At 59.5% G+C, this 20430-nt stretch overlaps 2 protein-coding genes and 1 long non-coding RNA gene across 6 annotated transcripts in view; 1 reads left to right on the top strand and 2 right to left on the bottom strand.

Annotated features, from left to right (window-relative positions):
• Window positions 1–1656, bottom strand: part of TLE2 (TLE family member 2, transcriptional corepressor) — a 23379-nt gene extending 21723 nt beyond the window's left edge. For 2 of the 3 annotated variants that reach the window (XM_073887325.1, XM_073887326.1), the window contains exons 1-2: window positions 1415–1646; window positions 887–974 (exon numbers count right to left, since the gene is read on the bottom strand). In XM_073887325.1, the coding sequence (XP_073743426.1) occupies window positions 887–974; window positions 1415–1443 (117 nt within the window). In that variant the 5' untranslated portion in view covers window positions 1444–1646. Of the gene's footprint in view, window positions 1–886; window positions 975–1414 lie in introns of all 3 variants that reach the window. The other variant, XR_012376621.1, reaches the window with a different exon arrangement.
• A 5585-nt stretch (window positions 1657–7241) lies between these two features.
• LOC141371565 (uncharacterized) lies at window positions 7242–11326 on the top strand. The gene is made up of 3 exons (XR_012376634.1): window positions 7242–7315; window positions 8420–8499; window positions 10509–11326. It is a non-coding gene; the product is annotated as an uncharacterized lncRNA (long non-coding RNA).
• A 1172-nt stretch (window positions 11327–12498) lies between these two features.
• Window positions 12499–20430, bottom strand: part of TLE5 (TLE family member 5, transcriptional modulator) — an 8264-nt gene continuing 332 nt past the window's right edge. Inside the window, exons 2-7 of one of the 2 annotated variants that reach the window (XM_025861272.2) lie at window positions 19384–19481; window positions 17110–17173; window positions 15716–15760; window positions 15111–15173; window positions 13724–13798; window positions 12499–13643 (exon numbers count right to left, since the gene is read on the bottom strand). In XM_025861272.2, the coding sequence (XP_025717057.1) occupies window positions 13425–13643; window positions 13724–13798; window positions 15111–15173; window positions 15716–15760; window positions 17110–17173; window positions 19384–19481 (564 nt within the window). In that variant the 3' untranslated portion in view covers window positions 12499–13424. Of the gene's footprint in view, window positions 13647–13723; window positions 13799–15110; window positions 15174–15715; window positions 15761–17109; window positions 17174–19383; window positions 19482–20430 lie in introns of both variants that reach the window. The other variant, XM_025861271.2, reaches the window with a different exon arrangement.

Below are 20430 nucleotides of genomic sequence, written 5' to 3'. Positions count from 1 at the left end.
CCCCCCGGGAACCCCTCCCGCTCCCCGGGCCGGCGACCGGTGGGGAAACTGAGGCTCGCTCCCGGTTCACCCCCCCCACCCCCGCCTCGAACGTCGCCCCCTCCGTCCCGGAGGGCCCAAGAGAGAGAAGCAAGGAAGCTGAGAAATACCCAGGGGCCCACTGCGGGGAGCGGCGTGGCGGGGAGTGGGCAGTTCGGGGCCAGAAATGGCCTTTCTGAGGGAGCGCGCTAAGACTTAAGGATCTGGAGGAGGCCCTGGAAACCTGCCTCCCGGGGACCGGGGAAGAGCCCAGTGCGGACACCGGAGGAGGGAGGGACGGCGCCCTAGCCCTCTCTGGCTCAATATTCTCAACTGTAAAAAGGCAGAGGCAGGGGCCGTTTGTAAATGAGGTGGTACCTGGACAGCCCTCAGCCTGGCCCGGCACAGAGCAAACTCCCAGAGACTGGACTTGATGCCCCCTTGCAGACTGAGCTGTCTCCCCTCTCGGACTGTGAGCTCCTAGAAGGCTGAGTTCCCACCGAGAATGGCCAACTGAGTCCCTGCCTTCAGACTGAGGTCCCTGAAGACACGGACTCCACTCCCTCCATAGACCACAGACATCCAGTGGGCATTTCTTACACTGCCCTGGGAGGTGGGACATTCTCATTCCAATCTTGCCCATGAAAAACCTCAGGTCCTCTGCTAAGTCAATCAACAAGCGTGTACTGAGCACCTCCCGTGGACCAGATACAGCTCTAGGCACTGGGGCGCAGCAGACAACAAAATAGAGAGAGAGACCCTTGCCTTGTATTATTAATGCCTGCGTCTGTGTCAGGAGGTCAGGGAGCAAAGTGTACGAAACCCCACTGAACTGAACGGTATCGCCTTCCAGCCAACAGATACTTACTGAACATCTATTACACGCCAGGCATCCTTCCACGTTCCAGGAATATAAGGGTGAGTGAAGGAGAACCGATGCCTGCCTTCTCGGCACTCTGGGGACAAGACAAAATCACAGCTTGGTCATTACGCAACCATTTGCGTGTACAAAGGAGGAGTTTGGGGAGCAGTGATAGAGATCGATGAGAGGAACCTACTTATCTGGGGTGTCTGGGAGAGGCCTCTTTGTAGAGGTTTACCTAGGCGGTGAGACCTGAAGGCTGGGAGGGCAGGGAGAGAAAGAGAGATCCTTGGGACAAAGATATGAATGTGTGTGTGTACTGGAGCATTCAGTGGCTCCCCGTGGTCGTCAAAATAAAATACAAACGCTTCCCTCTTCCCACAAGGCCCTGCACAAACCTCCCTCCCTGCCCTTCCCTCCCTGATCCCAACTGCCTTTATCTTCACCCTCATCCCCTCTGCTTGGACACCCTGGCCTCTTAACTGTTTTCCCAACAGCCCAGATAGGGGTCTGCCTCAGGGCTTTTGCATTTACTGTTCCCTCTGTCTGGAATACTGTTCCATTGCTTCGCTTCCTCAAGTCTCAGCTCAGACGTCACCTCCTAAGAAAGCCCCCTCCTGGCCACCAGTTTAAGCAGGGCTCGCTAGTCCCACCTGCTTATTCTCAAAACACTGTATCCTGTTCTCTCTCCTTCTAGGTTCCACCAGTTTGTTTCCTTTCGTTTTGACACGATCATGTTCCTCTGTGGGTTGTTCTATTTGGTATCTGTCTCCCTCACTAGGCTGTGTGGGGACAGAGTCTGTCTCTTGCAGAGCCTGGCATACAGTAGGTGTTCAATAAATGAATAGGCAGTGCGTGCAGGAGAAGAGAAGAAACAGCTGATCCAGCCGAAGCCAGAAATCACTGGCCACACTCCTGCTGGGAACTTCTAAGAAACCAAGTTCCACCCGGTCTACAATGCCAGGAATTCCAAGTTGGGGGGGGGAATGTCTGTGAAGTCCTAATTCCTAAACCTTTCCAGGAAGTGCCATGCCTCCCCTGGATGTCCCCCAGGTTGCTAGATGGAGCACCTTTTCCCAGACCTGTTCCTCACCCTGCCAGGCCCCACAGTCCATCCTTCTCCCCCAAGACAGAGCATCAACCTAGCCTCTTCTCTCCCCTACACCTGCCAAGCAATCTTGCTTCCTCCCCCCCCCCGGCCTGTGCCCCCCTTTCCCCCCCCCCCCCCCCCCCCCGAGCTCAAGCCACCTGCCTCCCCCCATCCGAGCAGCTTTTACTCTTGTCACCGTCTGGGAGTCTGGCCCTCCCTCACTTAGAACCTTCCCATGGCTCCCTATGGCCCTGGGAACAAACCCCCAGATCCTCAGGCTAGCATCAGACCCCCGCACCACCTGGCCTGGCCTGACTTCACCTCCTTCCACCCGGTCCCACACTCTCGCTGCTCCGGCCGCACCAGTCACTGTTGTCACCCGCTCTGCGTCCTCTCCCACCTCTGGGCTTTCGCTTGTGTGGCTATTACCTCTTCTTGGAATTCCCTCCTGCTCCTTTTCTGCCTGGAGAAAATCCATTTCTTCAAGGCCCAGCCCCAAAGCATCTCCTGCAGGCATCTCCTCCAAAAGGTATCTCCCTCTACACACAGTGAGCACAGGCTGTTCAGGTAGGTATTTATAAGCCATCCTCATGCTGGAAGGCTGGGCTCCTAGACCGGGCCCAGCCCCAGGATGGGGGAGTTGGGGGGCAGAATTAAGCACTCGCCCCCAGGCCCTGGGCCCAGGTAGTCAGCGCGTGGAGGGGGACAGGGACTCTGCCTGGTGAGTCCAGAGGAGGCTTCCTGGAGGAGGGGACCTTTACCCAACAGGCTTTAGATGTTTCCACCAGGCATATTCCACGGGGGCCGGGGGGGGGGGGGGCGGAGATACAGATTTGTGGTGTGAACCAGAAGCCCCCCCCCCCCCCCCCCCCCGCCCCACACACGATGGTGTATGTGAGTTATGCCAGGAAGGAGAAGACGGTTTGCTCTGAGCACCGGCTTTGGGAGCAGCTTTGAGAGTTTGGGGAGACTCAGTTGAGAGCAGGCTTGAGATGAGAGACCTGTGGGGCAGCCTATGACTCCATACCTCATACCTCGCTGAAATGCCACATGCCGCAGGGGGGGGGGGGGGGGGGGGGGGGGGGGTAGGGGGCGGGTGAGTTACAGTCTGGGCAGTCTAGCACAAACTTCCCATTACCACCGAGAAGGCTTCACCCAGCCAACTCATCTGACTGCCAGGGCTTCACGCCCCACGTGTCTAGGCCTCAGTTTCCCCACCTGCAGAATCCAGGAAGAAGCTGCAAAATGGGGGAAGGAGCTTAGCTTCTGATCTTTCTCCTCCCACTGTACAGAAAGGCTCAGCCCCGGTTCCTGGCTGGGTTTTTATGATGTGGGTTTTTTGTGTTTTTTTTTTTTTAAAGGAAAAAGCTGAGAAGCAGCGCTGGGACCCCGGATTGCTCAGACCACCTTAAATCAGCCTCGCCGCCTCAGCTACTGTGGAAATTCCTTTCTCCGCGGTGGTTGGCTGGGTGCGCCAGCCAATCCTCTCGCGGCGCTCCCACATGGGTCCGTGACATCACAGTGGGCGCTGGCCAATGGAGATCCAGAAACCCGCATCCAATGGCAGGAGGCACTAGGATGGGCTGGGCCAATCAGAAGGCTGCCATGGGGGTATGGAGAGTGGGGGCCCCCCTCCCCGAGAGACGCTGAGAGCCTCGTGGACGTCAGAACTCAGTCTTGTTGAGGGGGTGCGGGGGGGGTGGTCCAGTTCGATTAGTATCCGAAAACCCGGAGTAGCGAGCCTGGCAGGTCTCTCCTTAAAAGCAGGAGTCCCTTGTCCCACATACTACCTTGCAAAAGCCCGGCCAGCTGGCGGGCCGACTAGGCGCCTTTCGCCCTATTTCACAGATAGGTAAACCGAGGTAGACTTTAAATCACGCTGGACACCTCCCACCCCCGGGAATCCCCGGGAAGAGCTGAGACGCTCACCCGGGACTGGAGGCCCCTAGCACGCGTCAGTTTTTGTCCCTCAGGTCAGATGGGGGAGGGATAAAACGACGTGTAGGCGGAGGGGAGGGAGTTGCGCTTTCCCGTGCCTCAGTTTCTCCTAACGCAAACGCGAGAGGAGAGGGAGCGGGCTTCTCGGAAAGACTACGATCCCCAGAAGCTCTCGCGCGGCGCCCGGCACGGCTGTCAATCAAAGTAACGTGGGTCCCTCTCCGGGCCCGCGCTCCCCCGCCCGCCGCCTCTCTCCCGCCCGCTCCCGCTCCCTCCCCGCCGGCTCCGGGCCCGGCGCGGTATAATTACAGCCCATTGATCCGACCCGGGCCGGGAAAGCGGCCCCCTGGGGGAGGCCAACCCTTTGCCTCCCCCCTTCCCCACCCCCCCCCCCCCCCCCCCCCCCCCCCGCCCCCAGCCGAGCTGCTGGGCCACCAGCCAGGCCTGTCCCCTCCTGCCGGCCAGGGCTCTCCGGTGACCTCTGAGCCTCTGTTCCTGCCAAGGTTGGCGGCGAGCCCCCGTCAGAAGAGTCACACACGTTTTCTTCCACCTGGGAACATGGGGAGCCCTCCCGGGGTTCTAGCGCCCCCCCCCCCCCCGTGACCTTAAGACTCTTGCGGGCTTCTCTCTGGGCCTCAGTTTACTCACCTGTGTAGTGAGATGGTTTGGACAAGACTTGTTCGTGAAACCAATGCTCTCGGCTGTCCCGTCTGTGAGCAGCCAGGCTAGGCCATGCCGGGGATTCAAGGAGGGGTTCCCAAGTTTGGAAAAGCAGGGGAGACCAAGCAGAACCCTCTCAGCCCCCTGTACTTAGGGCGGGAGGGACCAGGACTGTTGGCGGGGTGGCAGAGACAGAGCAGGAGTGAGGTCCCCGCTTGGAAAGTTGGGAAGGCTTCCTAGATGTCATATAGAGGTGTTGAGGCTGGGGTCCTGCAGAATGCATGGGAGTTGCCTCATTTGAGCAGTGCATTTATACCACCCTAACCCAAAGGAGACTCAGAGCAAAGCTGGGGCAATGTTAAATCTTCCCCCGGGATGGAGGAGTCCTGGGCTCTGACTCCTTCCCTTGCGGAGTGGACCTCTGACCATGCCCGTGCCGTGAAGTGGGGGGAGGAAGAGTCAGAAGAGAAAAGAAGGGGCCGCAGCGATGTCCCCTGCTCTGCTCAGGGGGTTCCCTCATCTGGAAACTGGGGTCGATGACAGAATCTTCCAATAAGTGAAGGCTGATCAAGTATTTAAAACAACTCCTAGAAAATGCTGGGGTGGGGGGGGCACTGTAGGGCCACTGCGGCCCAAAGACCCTCTCTCCCACCCTGGCTTCACACTTCACAGGGGGACTCTGCATGCACTCTCCCTTCCTCCCCATCTTTGATCACTCATTGAAATGGCTCAGTCAGTAGAGCCTGTGACTCTTCTTCATCTTGGGGTCCTGAGTTCAAGACCCATGTTGGGCATAGAGATTTACTTTAAAATAAACTACATATACATATGATCAGGTCCCATCCTTCCTCTGCTCAAGAATCTTCCAGAGCTCCCCATCACCGCTAAGAGACCAGGCAAGGTCCTGCCCCAGGACTTTAGTATGGGCTATTTCCTTTGCCTGGCCCATGGCGACTCTTCTCCCTCTTCCAGTCTTGGCCCCGAACATCACATCCTAGTGAGGCCCGGTCTCGCTAGCCTTACAGCAGCCCTCGACCTTCCTACTTGGTCAGCCCCCCTCATTTCATTTCCTTCAGTAAAGCGTCATCCCCCTCGGAACACTTAACTGATTATTTCAGTGCCTGCTCCATATATTGGTTGGGAGGATAAAGAGGCAAGCCTAGGGAGGGGCTCCATTTGTAACCTAGCTTGCAGGGATCCATGGCCACCTGAGGTCACACTTTCCTTGGAGGCCTGGGTTCGAATCCTACCTTGCGGCTGTGTCACACCGTGATTCTGTAAAAAAGGGGAATGATAGAAACTTCATGCTGTGGTCATAGGATCAAACGGCTGGACGGGTGAACTGGCCTTGCCTGTTATGATCGCGTGCGCGTGCGCAGGGGGAAGCAAGCAGGAGCCGGGACAAAAAGGCAACCTGTATTTGGGGAGCTCCGGGTCATTCCCCCTATCCCAGACCCCACGCCCCCCACACCCGCTCCATCCCAAGTCTCACCCTCTCCACGGCCCCCACCTGGCCCCCACCTCTCCGCTCGCCCAGCGGCGGCATCCTGGCGAGCCCCACCTCCTGGTGAGCCCTGCCCCCATCCCTGCTCCTGGGGGGCTCCTCCCTGGACCCCAGATTCGCCCCAGTCCCCAGTAGGCATCGCACAGATGTATGTGGAACAGACTGCGTGGGCATTTTGGATCTTGCTTTTCCAGCCTCTGGTTTGCTTGTGAGACCTTTCATTCCTGTCTGGGCCTCGGTCTTCTCATCTTGCCAAGGGGCTGACAACCCTACCTCCCGCGGCCTTGACTGCTGGGCCGCCTGGATTATTCCCTTGACCTGGTGTCTGATGCTCACAACAGGGCTGCAAAGTAGGGGATGCGAGCCGGGCAGCTGCCTCTGGGCTCTTGCCCTCACCCTTCTCTCGGCCTGAAGACCCCCACCCTCCCTCTCCCTACCCGTCTTCCTGTCATCCAGGTCTCAGCTCAGACGTCACCTCCATGGAGAGAGGCCCCCTGTCATTCTCTGTCTCCTGCCCCTGTTGGATTTTTCTTTGTAGCATTTGACTGTTGTCTGAAATTATCTTATTTGCTGGTTTATTTGTTATCTGTCTTCCCTAGACACTGTGGGTTCCATGAGGGTCAAGAGGAGCTCCGTCCTGGGTCCCTGCGCACCCACCACAGAGCCTAGTACACAGCAGGCAGCCAATAAATGCCCGTGGCCAGTCGGTCTGGCTTGGGAGCCGGTGGAGCGGAGGCGGCCCAGCCTAGAGACGCCTAGGGACCTGCCCAAGGTCACACAGCACCGGCGCTTGGGGTAAGGCTCACAGCCGCAATGTTCAGGGGCCCCGGGGCCACCCCCCTCCCCGCCGCCCAGGTCGGCCAGACCTAGTGCCCGGTTACCCGCCGCCGCCGAGGCCGGGAAACCCACCATAGACCGCGCGGGCCGGGTCAGCGCGTCCCCAACAGGCCCGGTCAGGCCCAGCAGGGCACCGGGAGCGCGGGCCCCGCCCCTCCCCGGGGCCGGGATCGGGAGGCGGGGAGGGGAGGAGGAGAGAGTGGGGTGCGGGGAGGAGGCAACACTGGGGACAGGCGGAGGAGGGGGAGGAGGCGGAGGGTGGGCGGGAGGGGAAGGGTGAAGGGGGCGGAGAAGGAAGGGGCGGAGGGGCGGGGGAGAAGGGGTGGGGGGACGGAGGGTCAAGGGCGGGGGGAGGGGCGGGCTTCCAGGCCTGGCCGGCGCCCAGCAACGTGGCCCAGCGGCCGGGGTAGGTGGGAGAGGGCTGTGCGGGGGGGGGGGGGGGGGGCACGGGGGGGGGGGGGGGGGGGAGAGATGGAGAGGGAGGAGAGAGAGATCCAGACAGACCTCGAAGGACGGGGGGGGGCGGGGCGGGGGAGAGAGAGACGGGGAGACAGAGACTCTGGGACACCCAGAGCCAAGGGCGGAGACACAGCGAAGGGCAAAGGTAGTGGGGGGGACCCTGAGGGGGAGTCCCTGGCGGGCAGGGTGTTTTGCGTGCATGGGTTCCCTCCTGCAGCTCCTAGTGTCAGAAAGCATCTGTAGAGGACACGGCCTCCTCCGGAGCCCCTGCCTCTGTCTTCCCTCCAGCCTGGCCCCTCCGTGTCCCTGGGCGTGCCCCTCCTCTGCTCAAACACCTGCCGTGGCTCCCAGGCTGGCAGGCAGGCAGGCCCCGGAGGAGGCAGGCGGCTGGCTTCTCTGCCATCTTCTCTCTTGCTCCCTAAATCTTCACCGAACACCTACTGCGTGCCAGGCGCAGTGCTAAGCCCCGAGATTTCAGTCATGACCAAATCGGACCAAATCCCTTTTGTCACGGAACTCAGAGTTGGGGGGGACAGGGAGGACAAGGAATATCTGTTGGCTTAGGTTGTGTGCAGTGATTGATGCTGTGAAGATAAAGCAAGCAGGAGAGGGGGTGTTGGTGGCGGCGATGGCAGCGGCTGCCCGGCTCTGGGGACAGTGTGTTCCAGGCAGAGGGAAAGGCCCTGAGGTGCTCTCAGGCTTGGTCACCCCCAGGCACGGAAAAGAGGCCAAGAATGGTTAGGCTGAAGGCCTCCACAAGGGAGGGGGGCAGTGCCTCAAGGAGCACCCCTCCTCTCACACCCTCCTCAGCCCAGCCCCCTCCCTCTGTACCCTGACCTGCCTGCACCCCCATCCTCTGGAAGCCCTCCTCTCCAGCACTGGCTCCAGAAGCTTTCTCTTTCTCGTCAACAAAATGGCTCTAAGATCCTGGACCCTGTCGTTTGGGCCTTCCTACATCGGGATCCAGGTTCCTGGCTGTGTGCCCTTGGGCAAGTCACTACCTGTCTCGAGCCTCAGTTTCTTTATCTGCAAATGGGTCCTTCCTTCACAGGTCTTTTCATGAAGTACCTGAGAGATGGGGCGCCTGGCTGGCTCAGTCGGAAAAGCATGTGACTCTTGATCTCTGGGCTGGTAGGTGTGAACCCCACGTTGAGTGTAGAGATGAATAACAATAAATAAATAAATGTCAAAAAATGAAGAAGAAGGAATTAACAGAGACTAGTCCAAACCCTTAGCCAAGGCTGGGACCATAACAGAAGTTCAAGTCGTAGCTGTTTATGATTTCTGTTATCCTTATGACTCGCTTGGCCTTCCTGATTATTTCTGGTTGCTCCTAGTGGGGCCAAGAGCTCCTTTAGCTGCGGCCGGGTGACCTGCCATGGCATGGCGCTGCCTTGTTTTGTGGCCTTGACAATTTGCTGCAGTTCTGCTGTCTGCAAAATGGGCAGAGTGACATCATTTCCAGGTTCCCGACTGCACCATCGGCCGGGCTTCTTTCTCCTTCTCCCCCAAGACTGTGCCCAAGCTGCCAACACCCAGAGGACTCTCAGGGAGGAGGAAGGCAGCAGGTGTACCTGGCCAGCCTGGACTGTGGCCATTTCATGCCTCATGCGGGGAGTTCCAGCTCAAACCAGAAGGGGGAGGGAGAGGGCTAGCTCTCTGGGGCTGGGGTGCTCTCGGACCCAGGAGTCAGTGGAGGTACAGAGGGGTGTATGGGGACAGGGGCCGAGTCCAGCTCAGACGCCTGGGGCCTGTGGGATTCTCCCACACTGAGGCCATTAGGAGCAGTGTAGGGACAGGAAATGGAGGCACAGGGTTGGGGGGGCTCACACCCCTGATGCACACAGATTCCCCCTGCTAAAAAGACTCTTCTCTTCTCAAAAGGAGAGTGGTGGGAGAAGGGGAGGAGCTTTGGAGAAGGAGCAGGGACCCCCTGAGGGGATGGTGTGTGTGGGGGGGTGAGGTAGTCAGAAATGGGTGGGTTCATCGCATCCCCACTGCTCCCCCCTCCTGTGCCCAAAGAGCCCGGCGCATGGCCCTCCTCCCTCTCCTCCCTGGGCCCCCTCCCCTGGCTTCTTCCCCTAACCTCCTCCCCTCCCTTCCCTCCATTCTCTCCTCCTCTCCCCCCGCTTCTGCCCAAACTCCTCCACCCCTCCATTCTCTCCTCCTCCCCAGCCCTTCACCCCCTCCCTGGTCTTCCTCCTCCCTCTCCCCCCTTCCTAGCCGCCCCTCCTCTCCCCACTCCCCCTGCACTCTCCCCACCGCCCCCTCCGCCCCCTCCTCCCGGCTCATTAGGCGCGGCCGCGGCGCGGGGCCCATTAGCGGATCAATTAGCCGAGGTCGCCGGCGGCGCGGTCGTTAAGCGCAGGAGGCCGCGGCGGGGAGGGGGCTCGGGAGGCGGCCCTTCTGCCCGCCCCGGCTCCGCGGCCGCGATCGCGCACCCTCAGGACTTTCTCGCCACCCTGCCCCACAGGGGGCTCCCGGACCCTCCGCAAACCCGCGGGGGACCCAGCCCCGCCGGCGGGATTGGGGGGAGGGGCTCCGAGGCCCGGAGGAAGACCCCCGAGGTCGCAGGCCCTCCGTGGCTGGGCAGGGCGCCCCTTCTCCGGAGAAGACCCCTGGTTTGGGGGTGCCGGGTTTGTGACCACCCCACCCCACCCCCCCGCGGCTCCCTTCATCTGCCAGCAACATCAGTAATAATAACATCAGCTGACAGCTTGTGAGCCCTTGCAGGCTTCCTGCTAATTCTCGGGAACAATTTCCCAGAAACTGAGGTCAGACAAGTGACTTCACTTGCCTCAAATCACTAGTTAGGGTCTGAGACAGGTACAAACTCAGGTCTGCCCTCAATAAATTTGCTAGCATTTATTGAGTTGCTTCTATGAGCAAATTAAAAGAAAAAAAAATGCAGCCAACACTCCCCATCCCTCGTTCTCTACCAACACATTCTGGATTTTCCCGGTTATCTGTCTGTTCCAGCCAGAGGGCAGGAATTTATGTCTTCTGTGTCCCTGGGGCTCCGAGTAGGTCCCACTAAATGAATGAATGAATGTGCGAGTCCCTGCTAGAAGCCTTTCCGCGGATTAAATAATATGATTTTCATAACTAGGGCCTGTTCTGAGATCATACCCATTTTACAGATAGGGAATCCAAGATCCGGAGGGGTGAAGCCACTTGTCTAGACTATCCAGCTGTGAGAGCGAGAGCCAGGATTTAAATCGAGGCTGGAGGCCCCCATCATGCCTGTCTGTCTGGGCCTCGGTCTTCTCATCTTGCTAAGGGGCTGACAACCCTACCTCCCACGACCATGATTGCTGGGCCGCCTGGATTATTCCCTGCAACCATCGTGTGACATATTAATATGTTGCTTGTGCGGGACCCTGGGTGGAGGGGCCACAGACCCCTGCTTTGGGGTAGGGTCGGGGGAGGACTTGAGAAAACTGGTATCTGGAAGTCTTGGAGGATTACTACCCTGGGAAGGGGGGGGGGGAAGAGGGAGAACACTGTTCCAGACAGACAGAACAGCATGTGCAAAAGGCCTCTAGGCGAGGAACAGCAAGACAGTTCCAGCCTGCTGGAGTCATTGGAGGGGTGGGCAGCAGGACCAGCTGCCATGGAGGCCCCCCAAATCTTTTTTATGATTTTTTTTTAAAATTGTGAAATGTAACACACAAAAGAGGGCACAGATTGTAAGTGAACAATTTGATGATTACAGAGTGAACACACGCATGTCATCAGCCCCCAAGTTAAGAAATGGAACATGAGCCCCCTCTGCCCCTCCCCCACCCTCTCGCAAGGGTGACCCCATGACACCTGACACTGTAGGTCACTTGGGCTTGATTTTGTTCCTTATATAAATGGAACCACTCTGTATTTACGCTTTTGTCCCCAGCTGCTTTTGTTCAGTGTGCCATGAGCGAGATGCGGGGTGTTGAGTAGAGTGGTGGCTCGTACTTTTTTTTCGTGGCTCTGTCGTGTTTCCCAGGCATGATGATGTCACAGCTTAGCCATTCTGTCGATGGGCAGCGGGTAGCTTCCGGTTGGGGGAAGTGGGGAGGAAGGACAGCAACTCTGGACACCCTTGTCCGTGCCTTTGTGGAGGTTGGGTGCGGCACGGCCCTGGGGGTGGGGACCCAGGAGGGGACTTGCTGGGTGCCAGATTGCCTTCCAGGTGGGTGCGACACTTGGCATTGCAACAGTTTTCGCTCCCCAAGTGTCCTGGGTGAGTTTGGGTTTTCAGCACAAGGATAAAATGCTAGGCAGGGAGCGACCCCCATCACGTGGGCGTTTCGAGAGGGGCTATGGCTGCCATGGGGGGGAGGGCCGGGACCCAGGGGGAGGCTGGTGGGACCACCCAGTCATGCTCCCCCCTCCTCTCCTCTTTCCTCAGGGACATGAGCCGTTTCCCCAGAGGGTAAGCCGCCCACCCCACCCCTACCCCCGTGCCCTTGGTTCACCTTGGGAACCTGCTAGATTGGGGGGCAGGTGAGAATTTCTTGGACTTCAGAAGTCCCCCCAGCTGCCCAGGTCCCTGAGGGTAAGGAATTCTATGCCGCCCCGCCCTGCCTCATCCTCAGCTTCGCCCCATATCCTGGGTGGGCAGCCTGAGGCCTCTCGGCCCAGGTGCCAGGTTCACTCCCCGGATCTCCTTTCCTTCTGGCTCCCCGGGTGGTCCAGCTGGGGCGTGGCAGGGAGACCTTCCAGAGGTCCTCCGGGGGTCAGGTTCAACTGGGGGGTGGTCCTGTGTGCTCAGATCTGGAAAAAGGGTCTCTGTGGGTATGCAGCGGGGATGGATTCTGCAGTCTCAAAATCTTCTGTCTCTAAGAGAAAAGAACGCCACTTAGGAGCCCTCTGGCCTGGGGATCAGAAGTCAGCTCTGCTCAACTTCAAGCACCTGGGCCTGGCTGTGTGACCTGGAGCCTCCAGCTGACCCTCTCTGGTCTGTGCATCGAGTTGGGGAGACAGCCCACGCTGGCGAGCCGGACTCCGCCCCCACCCCGCCCCCACCCCACCCTCACTCTCCCATCCTGGAAGGAGGCGGGAGCTCAGATGTGAGGGAAGCCCCCTCCTCCCATGGGAAGGGGGGCACCGCCGCAGCATCCCGCAACACAGAGGCAGGAACAAGGCAACCAACCTTCTCACATCTTTATTTGAAAGGCACAGCTAAGCCCACCCTCGATACAGCATTCTCCCTTCTCTCTGCAGCGATCAAACGACTGAGCACAACAGAAGCTGACAGTCTAAAAGGCTATATACAGACACAGGTGTGGGTGTTTGTTTTTTTAAAACATTTTTCTGTCTTTTTTTTTTTTTTAAATATCCCTTTTCTTAAAAGACAAGCTAGTATACTGGAAAAAGGAAAAAAATAAAATAAAAACCAAGACAACTTGAGTACCCTCATCTTTATTCGGGAAGGGGAGAAAGGGAATTCTGGGACGCCCGCCCCCCACTCCTCCCCCCTGCTCCTGGCTAAGCTCACTCTCTCTGCCCCCTCTCTGGCGGGCGCGGGGAGAGGACAGGTGGGCGTGGGCTCTGGAACTAGCAGAGGAGGTGAGTGAGGCGGGAGGGACGTGGGGTGCCCAGGGCGGGAAGGGGCAGCTAGCGTGGTGTCTGCATGCAGTGCCAGGGTGGGAGGCTGGGGGCGTGCGCCCTGAGGGGCCCGGCGGGCCGGCGGTCAGGTGCACGGTTGCGGAACAGGGCAGTGCAGGGGTGCGGGGCTTCTGAGGCTTTGCTGTCTTCTGACCTGGCCTCCCATTTGTGCCTCCAGGCCTCAGCTTGCCTCCTGTGTGGAATGAGCAGGCATCCGCCCACTCAGGCTGCAGGGGAGGAGGAGGAGGGAGGCAGGAGAGGCGGAGGAGGAGGGAGGCCGGGAGCCGGGGGTGTGAGCGAAGCTAGGGGTGGTACACAGGCAGGGCTAGGACCCCAGCAGGCGGCTACCATAAATACTACCAAGTTCAGCCAAACCCGAGCTATACTGTGTCTTGCGCTAAACGTTCCTCTCTCTCCGTGTCTGTCTCCCCTTTGTCCCCCCCCACCCTCCCCATCCCGGCCGCCCGCTAATCCGACTTCTCGCCGTCATCCTCCTGGTGGGGGTCACCGTCGTGCCCATTCTTGTCTTCCTTGGAGAGGTGGGCCTGGGAGCCCAGCGCGGACAGCGAGAGAAGGCCGGTGCCGGCGCTGACCGCGGGCAGCGCAGGCGGCTGCAGCCCCACAGGCAACGGGGTCAGGGGCAGGGCCAGAGCCTGCAGCTGGGACAGCTGATGGGCTTGGAGCTGCTGCTGCAGGGCACACGGGAGGGAAGCATGAGCTGCCGTGGGCCCACCTGCCCACCCGCCCGCCCGCGACCCAGACGTACCCGGATGATGGAGTTCAGCTCAGGAGCGGTGACCTGCTTAGCCCTCTCGATGGCTCCCAAGACCTGCTGCTGGTGCTGGAAGGGGTGTGGGGTAGAGAGGAGCCAGGTGCTATATGCCCTGATCTCTGTGGGGGTCTGAGGCACAGAGCCCAGGGGAAGGCGCGCCCCACCGTGGCTTTCCATCCCATCAGAAAACCCCTCCCTCCAGCCGCTTCTGTTCACCAAGTGGGATTCGCAGAAGGCCCAAAGGGGTTGGTGCCAGATACTTAAGAAAACGCCATCGGGTGAGTCTAAGAGAAACCCTGGATCGGGACCTATTCAATGCGATACACCAAGAAGTAAATGTACAGGGCCCAACCTGGCCAACTGTACAGGGAAGTCTTGATCCTAAGAGCTCACAGACTGTGCTCTGAGATCTGCTAACCCAAGCTCCTCTCCTTCTACAGCTGGGGAAGGCCCAGTGGATTCTGGCAGTGCTGGGGTATGAGTCTAGGTTCAGGGCAATCCTTCCCGGGGCAATTTATTGCCCACACCCCAGCCCTCCCTACGAGTCCATCTCTCCTGCCATCAGATGCTAGACTCTGCCAATCTCCCTTTTTGCCTTGCCTACCAGGAAGCCCCTGTCATGAAAGGAAAGCACAAGTCTAGGTCTTCAGGGCCCCAAGAACCCCCTTCTCTAGGGTTTTCATAGTGTCCTTCTGGAATTGTCCCTGAGCATGCAGGTCACCCAAAGGGCCCCAAGATAAAGTCAGGGATTAAAGAGGAAATGATGAAAGATCGACAGGAAACCTGGCAGAGAGCAGGAATGGCAGTGGGGGGGAATGTGGAGTGGGCCCCACACCAAGAGTCTTAAAATCCCAAAAAGCAAAAGCAAGAGCTCAGCGCATGGCTCCCCAGGGTGCGTGTCCACGGGTCCGTGTGTACATCTGTGTTGCACCTGTGCATGTCTGTCTGTCTGCATACGTGAGCTGAGTGCCTTTCCCCGTACACACCCCCTGTGGTTTCTGGCCTGAGGCCACCCACAGGGCCTGGCAGACAAATCTCAAGAGGGTTAAACGCAGAAGCAAGAAGGGGGAAAAAAAAAATCTTGGTGTAGTCTTTGGCATATCTGACATTTTTACCCGTGAAATGACTCACTCAGGCTGGGAATTCCAAAGCAGGCTGAGGCCCCTCCCTCCACCGCCCTGCACCCCTGGGGTTTCTCCAAGCTGGGGATTCTTCTGTGTCTGGGAGGTCCAGAGAGGGGAGGTGTGCGCCTTGGGCATCGAACAGCTGCTGCCCCAGAGCATGGGGGAGGCAGGGGTGGGGGGTGTGTGGGGGCAGGCCCTGGGGCAAGTTCACAGTCCAACTACCTCCTCCTCCCTGCAGCCCCCGGGGCGCCACTCACCTCTTGGGAAAGGTAGGGTAGGACCTGGGCACAAATCCCATTCAGCCTCTTGACGATTTCAGCCTGCAACACACAGAGGCTTCAGTCCAGGGCAGGCAGCAGGGGGCAGGTGCAGACCAGCCCCGAGAGGCCTGTGAGGTTCTACCCAAGAGGAGGCCAACTCTGCCCAGGGTGAGATCAACACCTCCAGACTATGGGCCCCTGGTCAGCAGCCAAGGTGGGATCTAAGGCTGGCTCTCAGCTCCGCAGCTAACAGGGAAGGCTCAGGACCGATTCCAGGCTTGGGGGGGGCACGGGGGCGCTAGGTGGGGGAGGGGCCAGGGGGCCACCAACACCATTATTTTTATGACATCCTTGATATCAGCCTACTCAGGGCACAGATGGCCAAAGCAAGGATAGAGGGCAAGGGGCAATCCTGGGGTTCGCAGTGTGCTGGCATGTCACCCTCCTCCCAGGGATAAACCTCCCAGGGAGGCCTGAGAAGAAACAGGGGCAGGGGCTCAGAAGGTAACAGGATCAGGTATGGAGGCCTGATCAGACTTGGTGCGCAGCCAAGGGGCCGGGCCCACCTGTCTGGGGTTGCAGAAGTGGGCGGGGGGGCGTACCTGCTTGTGCATCTCAATGTTCAAGCCATAGGACATCTCGTAGTACTGCATGGTGGGGAGACAGAGAGAAACGGGGGTGGGCAAAGGCTGCGGGGTGTGCCAGAGGGACACACACACACACACACACACACACACACACACGCACACACACGCACACACGGGGTGGGGAGCATGAGGGCAGGTGGGAGGTGCCCATGCCGGGAGCAGAAGCCCGGGCACCTGGTGGAACTGCTTGCCGGGAGCCGGGGGAGCTTCAGGGCCCCAGCCAGGCCTGGCTCCCCTGGTTTCTGGAATAATTATCCAGCCCTCTCTCCAACACACATACATTCCAGGACTCCTAATCTTTTATCTTTATGTGTCTTGTCTGCGGGTGGCCCCAGACTCCAGGGAAGTTTGCCTTCCTGGGTATAAATAATCAGGATAAACAAAGCCTGCTGGGTCTGGCTCTGGGGTCAGTAGCCCCCCTCCTCACGCCCCAGATCTGACCCTGCCTCCTCCCCTCCTCTAAAGCCCCTCGTGGCTCCCCATCATCCCTGGAGGTGGGGCAGGGGAAGCCAAGTTCATTCCCAGGACTTCCCGTGGTTTCTTCTCTTTTGCCCAGCAAGCTCCTACTCATTCTTCAAGACCCTAGCTGCAATGCTCTATCCTCCATGTGGCCTTCCTCAGGCAGTGTGCCCCCCTCTGGAATCCCGCCTTCCTGGGTCAGTCCCTCTGCTCCAGCCCTCTAGGGCCAGGAGGGTCGGTGTCTGGCTCTCTCTGCCTCATCGACAGCCTGGGAGAGCTGGGCTCTGGGCTGGACCAAGGCAGGGGCTTTTTGATGTAGAAACTGCCACCTGGTGGGTAGGGATCCCAGCAAGTGATTCTGGCAATGCGCAGACGCAGGGTCTCAGATGTCAGGCAAAGAATGCGGTGTCACCCCTTCCCTCCCTCCAACCTCAAAGGATGTCAGCTTCCTGCTCGATGCCCCCCCCCCCACCCGCCAGGAGTCCTCCTTCTGAAGCTTGGGCAAGGAGGAGTTAAGGCTGGGATGCCCGAACTGTAGGGGCAGGGAGGGGAACTGTGGGGGCAGGGAGGGATCCGGCAGCTCCCCCAGCCAGTTCCTGGCTTTGGCTTACACAGCAGCGGCCTCCTCTGTTGCCAAGGACAGCCGGGGGACCTGGCAGGCCCACACTGCAACCCGGTGGTTTGGCACCTGGGCCACTGCCTGGGCCGGCAGCCAGGCCAGCAAGGCGGCCTCAGCCAGGCCCCAGGGGCCAGCTGAATGCAGAGCAGACCCCGAGTCCTCGTCCATCCCCCAGGAGGTGGCTAGGGTTCAGGCAGCTGCCAGCGGTGGAGGAGGGTCTGGGGTCGCCCCTTGCCCTGCCCTGCCCTGCCCGACCGGGAGGCCAGCTTACCATCACGTAATGACGCTGCATCTCTGACTTCTCGCTGGCCAGCTTGTCACATTCCAGCTTCAGGCTGAAAAGAACAAGGGGAGAGGGACCAGGGGCCGGGCTGAGGTCCCCCACTGTGCGGGGGGGACCCAGAGCTTTGGTGGAGGAGAAGGACGTCCTCCTCTGTGAAGAGGGGGGGGGGGGGGGGTGGAGCTCAGGCTCCCTAACTGTAAAACGAGGATCATGAAATCACCCTCATAGATCTGGTGGCAGAAAAAGTCATGGGTAATAATATAGATAATAAAAGGCGGCGCAAACACGCGGACTGTGGGTCAGCCAGGGACTCAAAGAAACTTTTCCCTGTCCGGAGCCTCGATGAGATCAGTAATATTTGTGTCACCCTCATTTCACCGATGATGCAATGGATGCCCAGAGAGGCTGAGTAACGCTCAAGGTCACACAGCCAGAAAGCGGGCTTCAGAGGCCACAGTCCCAATCCCTGGGGAAAACTATCCAGCCGGGGAGGAAGGCACAGAAGCCACAGAAGGGCAGAAAGGGTGGAGGGTGGAGGGCTGGGTGGCAGGGCTCTGGGTTGGACTCACCAAGGAATCTCAAAGGGGGCCCAGCCCCTCTTATAGGCCTTGATTTCACTAGGGGGTAAAAGTTCCACTGTTGGGTAACAGAGATGGGTAACAGCCTCTCTCAGGCTCTCCCAGCAGGGTTGAGCTTAGGGCATTTCTCAAAGCCCACCCACCCCTGTCCCCAGTGAGGAGGGCAGAGAAAGACCTAGACAGCTGACCGCACAGACGCGAGCCAGACGCACTGGATTCACAGTTCAGCCCTGCTACCTTGATGTTGTGTGGCTCTAGGCAAACCCCTCTACCTCCCTGGGCCTTGGTCTCTGCATCGCCAAGTACCAAACTCCCAGGGTGGGGTGGTGGGAAGGAAACGGATTAAGACAAGAACAGCTTCTGGAACAGGGCCTGGTATACAGTAAACACCCAATAAATGCTTGATCTTACGGTCCTCCCAGGAGCCTGGCGTTTCCCTCCACCAAACTGTGACTTGTACGCCCAGATTCAGAGATGAGCCACAGTTTCTGTGGCTATGCCCCCCACCCCACCCCCGAGTTTGTTTTCTCTCGTTTTCTTTAAAAAACGCTATTTGTTGCCACCATTAAAACAAACAAACAAACAGAAAAGGTAATTTCACTCCAAACTATGAATTTCTGGCCCTTCTTGAGGGTCTGGCAAATCTTGTGTGCACCCCCAACGTGGCAGGACCCCTCACTGTAGCCAGGCCTGCCAAGCCAAGTCCCTAAACGATCAGGGAACCAGAACAAAGTTCCTGGGGCCTGCCTTTCAACGGCCTGTGCCTATGTTTCCCTGTCTGGAAAATGGGCACAATAACAGGAAAACGTGGAAGATTGAACAACAGGATGTCGGCTCAGTATTTAGCCCGTGGGGAGCATGGAAAGTACCCCCAAAAGGTGAAGTTTTTGAAAATATATGCATATATTTATATCTATTTCTCTTCTTCTTGGAGAAAACCCAGGCTCCTTCTTGGAACACTTTTGTGCAGGCAAACTGAGGTCCAGAGAGGGCCCAAGGCCCTGCTGGGATTTGCGATGGTGACCAAGGACTCCCTTCTGATTCCCAGGCAAAGCCCCCCCCCCCCACTCTCTAACAGCGCCATGAGAATCCGCATTCTTCACCCCAGAGATCGGCTGCAAATCTGTTTGCCACCTCTCTGCTGTGCATCCCCAGAAAATCTCTAACCTCTCTGGGCTTAAATTTCTTTAACTGTGAGATGAAGACAGTACCAGGTCCTTCCCCTTAGATCCTGCACTTGGCAAGCCCTTTACAATGTTAGAACGTTAAATTCTGGAGGAAGAGCCACCTTTGATTATCTGTTAGGACGCTAGGAACTCCTCCAAAACTAAGCAGAAAGAAACAGAACAGGCTACAGAATGTTTTCTTTTGGAGGTGGGGAGGTAGAGGGTCCACCCCCCGACTTCTTGGGAGGTCTTTTATCCAAGGGGGATGGGGGTGGGGAGGGGGAGGGACTCGGAAGCCACGCAGATGATGTTCTTACCTTTGAAATGGGCTGTCTTGACCTCTAGGTGAGTTTAATATTAGAAAGGCGCTCGCGACAGCGCCTACCACAGAATAGGACGCTCTCTACCTCCATTTTTTTTCAAATATGTGTACGTGGCAGTGGCCACAACCTTCCCTCCAGACCTGGGTGGGGGGGCCTCCACCATCCACCCTGCAGGGCCTCTGGCCCCCAGCTCACCTGTGGTACTGAGCCTGCAGCAGCTGAAACTCGTCCTTGATGCGGTCGCAGGAGTCTGAGGTGGTGAATTTGAGTTGCTGGGGTAGGTGAGACGAGCCCTGTGCGGAGGGGGGCGGCCCCGGTCAGGGCCAGGCGGGGCGGGGCGACCCCCGAGGCAGCGGGCCGGCCGGCACAGCTGCAGCGCGCCCCCCCCCCCCCCCCCCCGCCCCACTTCCCGGGCCCGTGTTTACAGCCCCTGGCGCGGCCCCCGCCCTCGCTTCCTGCCCCCGCCTCTCCCGGGAGAAGGCGAGGGGGTGGGTGCGCCCGGAGCCGCCTGGTTCCCCGCCACCCCCAGGCTGTGGGGGTGCGTTTTAAGGTCCGCCCTTGGTGGGGGGCAGCGTGCGCCCTCTACCGCCCCTCCAATGCGCCGGGGGTGGGGTGTGCACATCCGAGAGCCCCAACTGCCTCTGCGAGGGGGGCAGAAGGCGTCCTAGAGTCCCCCTCCCCAAGTTGGTGGGGGCGCCAAGTCCTCCCTGCAAAGTCCCTTCGGGGAAGGGGCCTCTCCCAGCGCCCGAAATTACCCGGGGGGGGCCCTCCACCCCAGATTCCCAGCACCCTTCTTCCCCGCCACGCTCTTCCGGGAGGGGTGCGCCTCGGATCCCCCCCACTCCCAGGCCCCAAAACCAGCCCCGGTGCTCTGGGGCTCCCCGGGTGCCCCAGGCTCGAGGCCAAGGCCATCCGAGGCCCGGCCTGGCTGGGCTGGGGTGTGTGTGTGGGGGGGAAGCATGCCCCAGGGGCTGGGGGAGGGGGGAATCCGGGCCGGGAGCTGGAGGGCACCGGGTCTGGGAACTAGGGGGCGAAACCGGGTCGGGAGCTGGGAGAGAGACCGGGACCTCCGGGGGTGTGGGGGGAGCCCGGGTGGTGGGGGCGGGGGAGTAGCTCTGAGCCCGGAGCTGGAGGGGACCCGGCCCAGGAGTTGGGGGAGGCGCCGAGCAGGGAGCTGGCGGTGGGGGGTGGGGGGAGAATGGCCCGGCCGGGAACCGGGGGGGGGGGGGCGGGTGGCCCGTC

Source organism: Callorhinus ursinus, unplaced genomic scaffold, assembly GCF_003265705.2.
Source record: "Callorhinus ursinus isolate GAN/ISIS: 27379988/994484 unplaced genomic scaffold, GSC_fseal_2.0 scaffold77, whole genome shotgun sequence".
NCBI lineage: Eukaryota > Metazoa > Chordata > Mammalia > Carnivora > Otariidae > Callorhinus > Callorhinus ursinus.
This window is presented reverse-complemented; position numbering and strand designations above follow the sequence as displayed.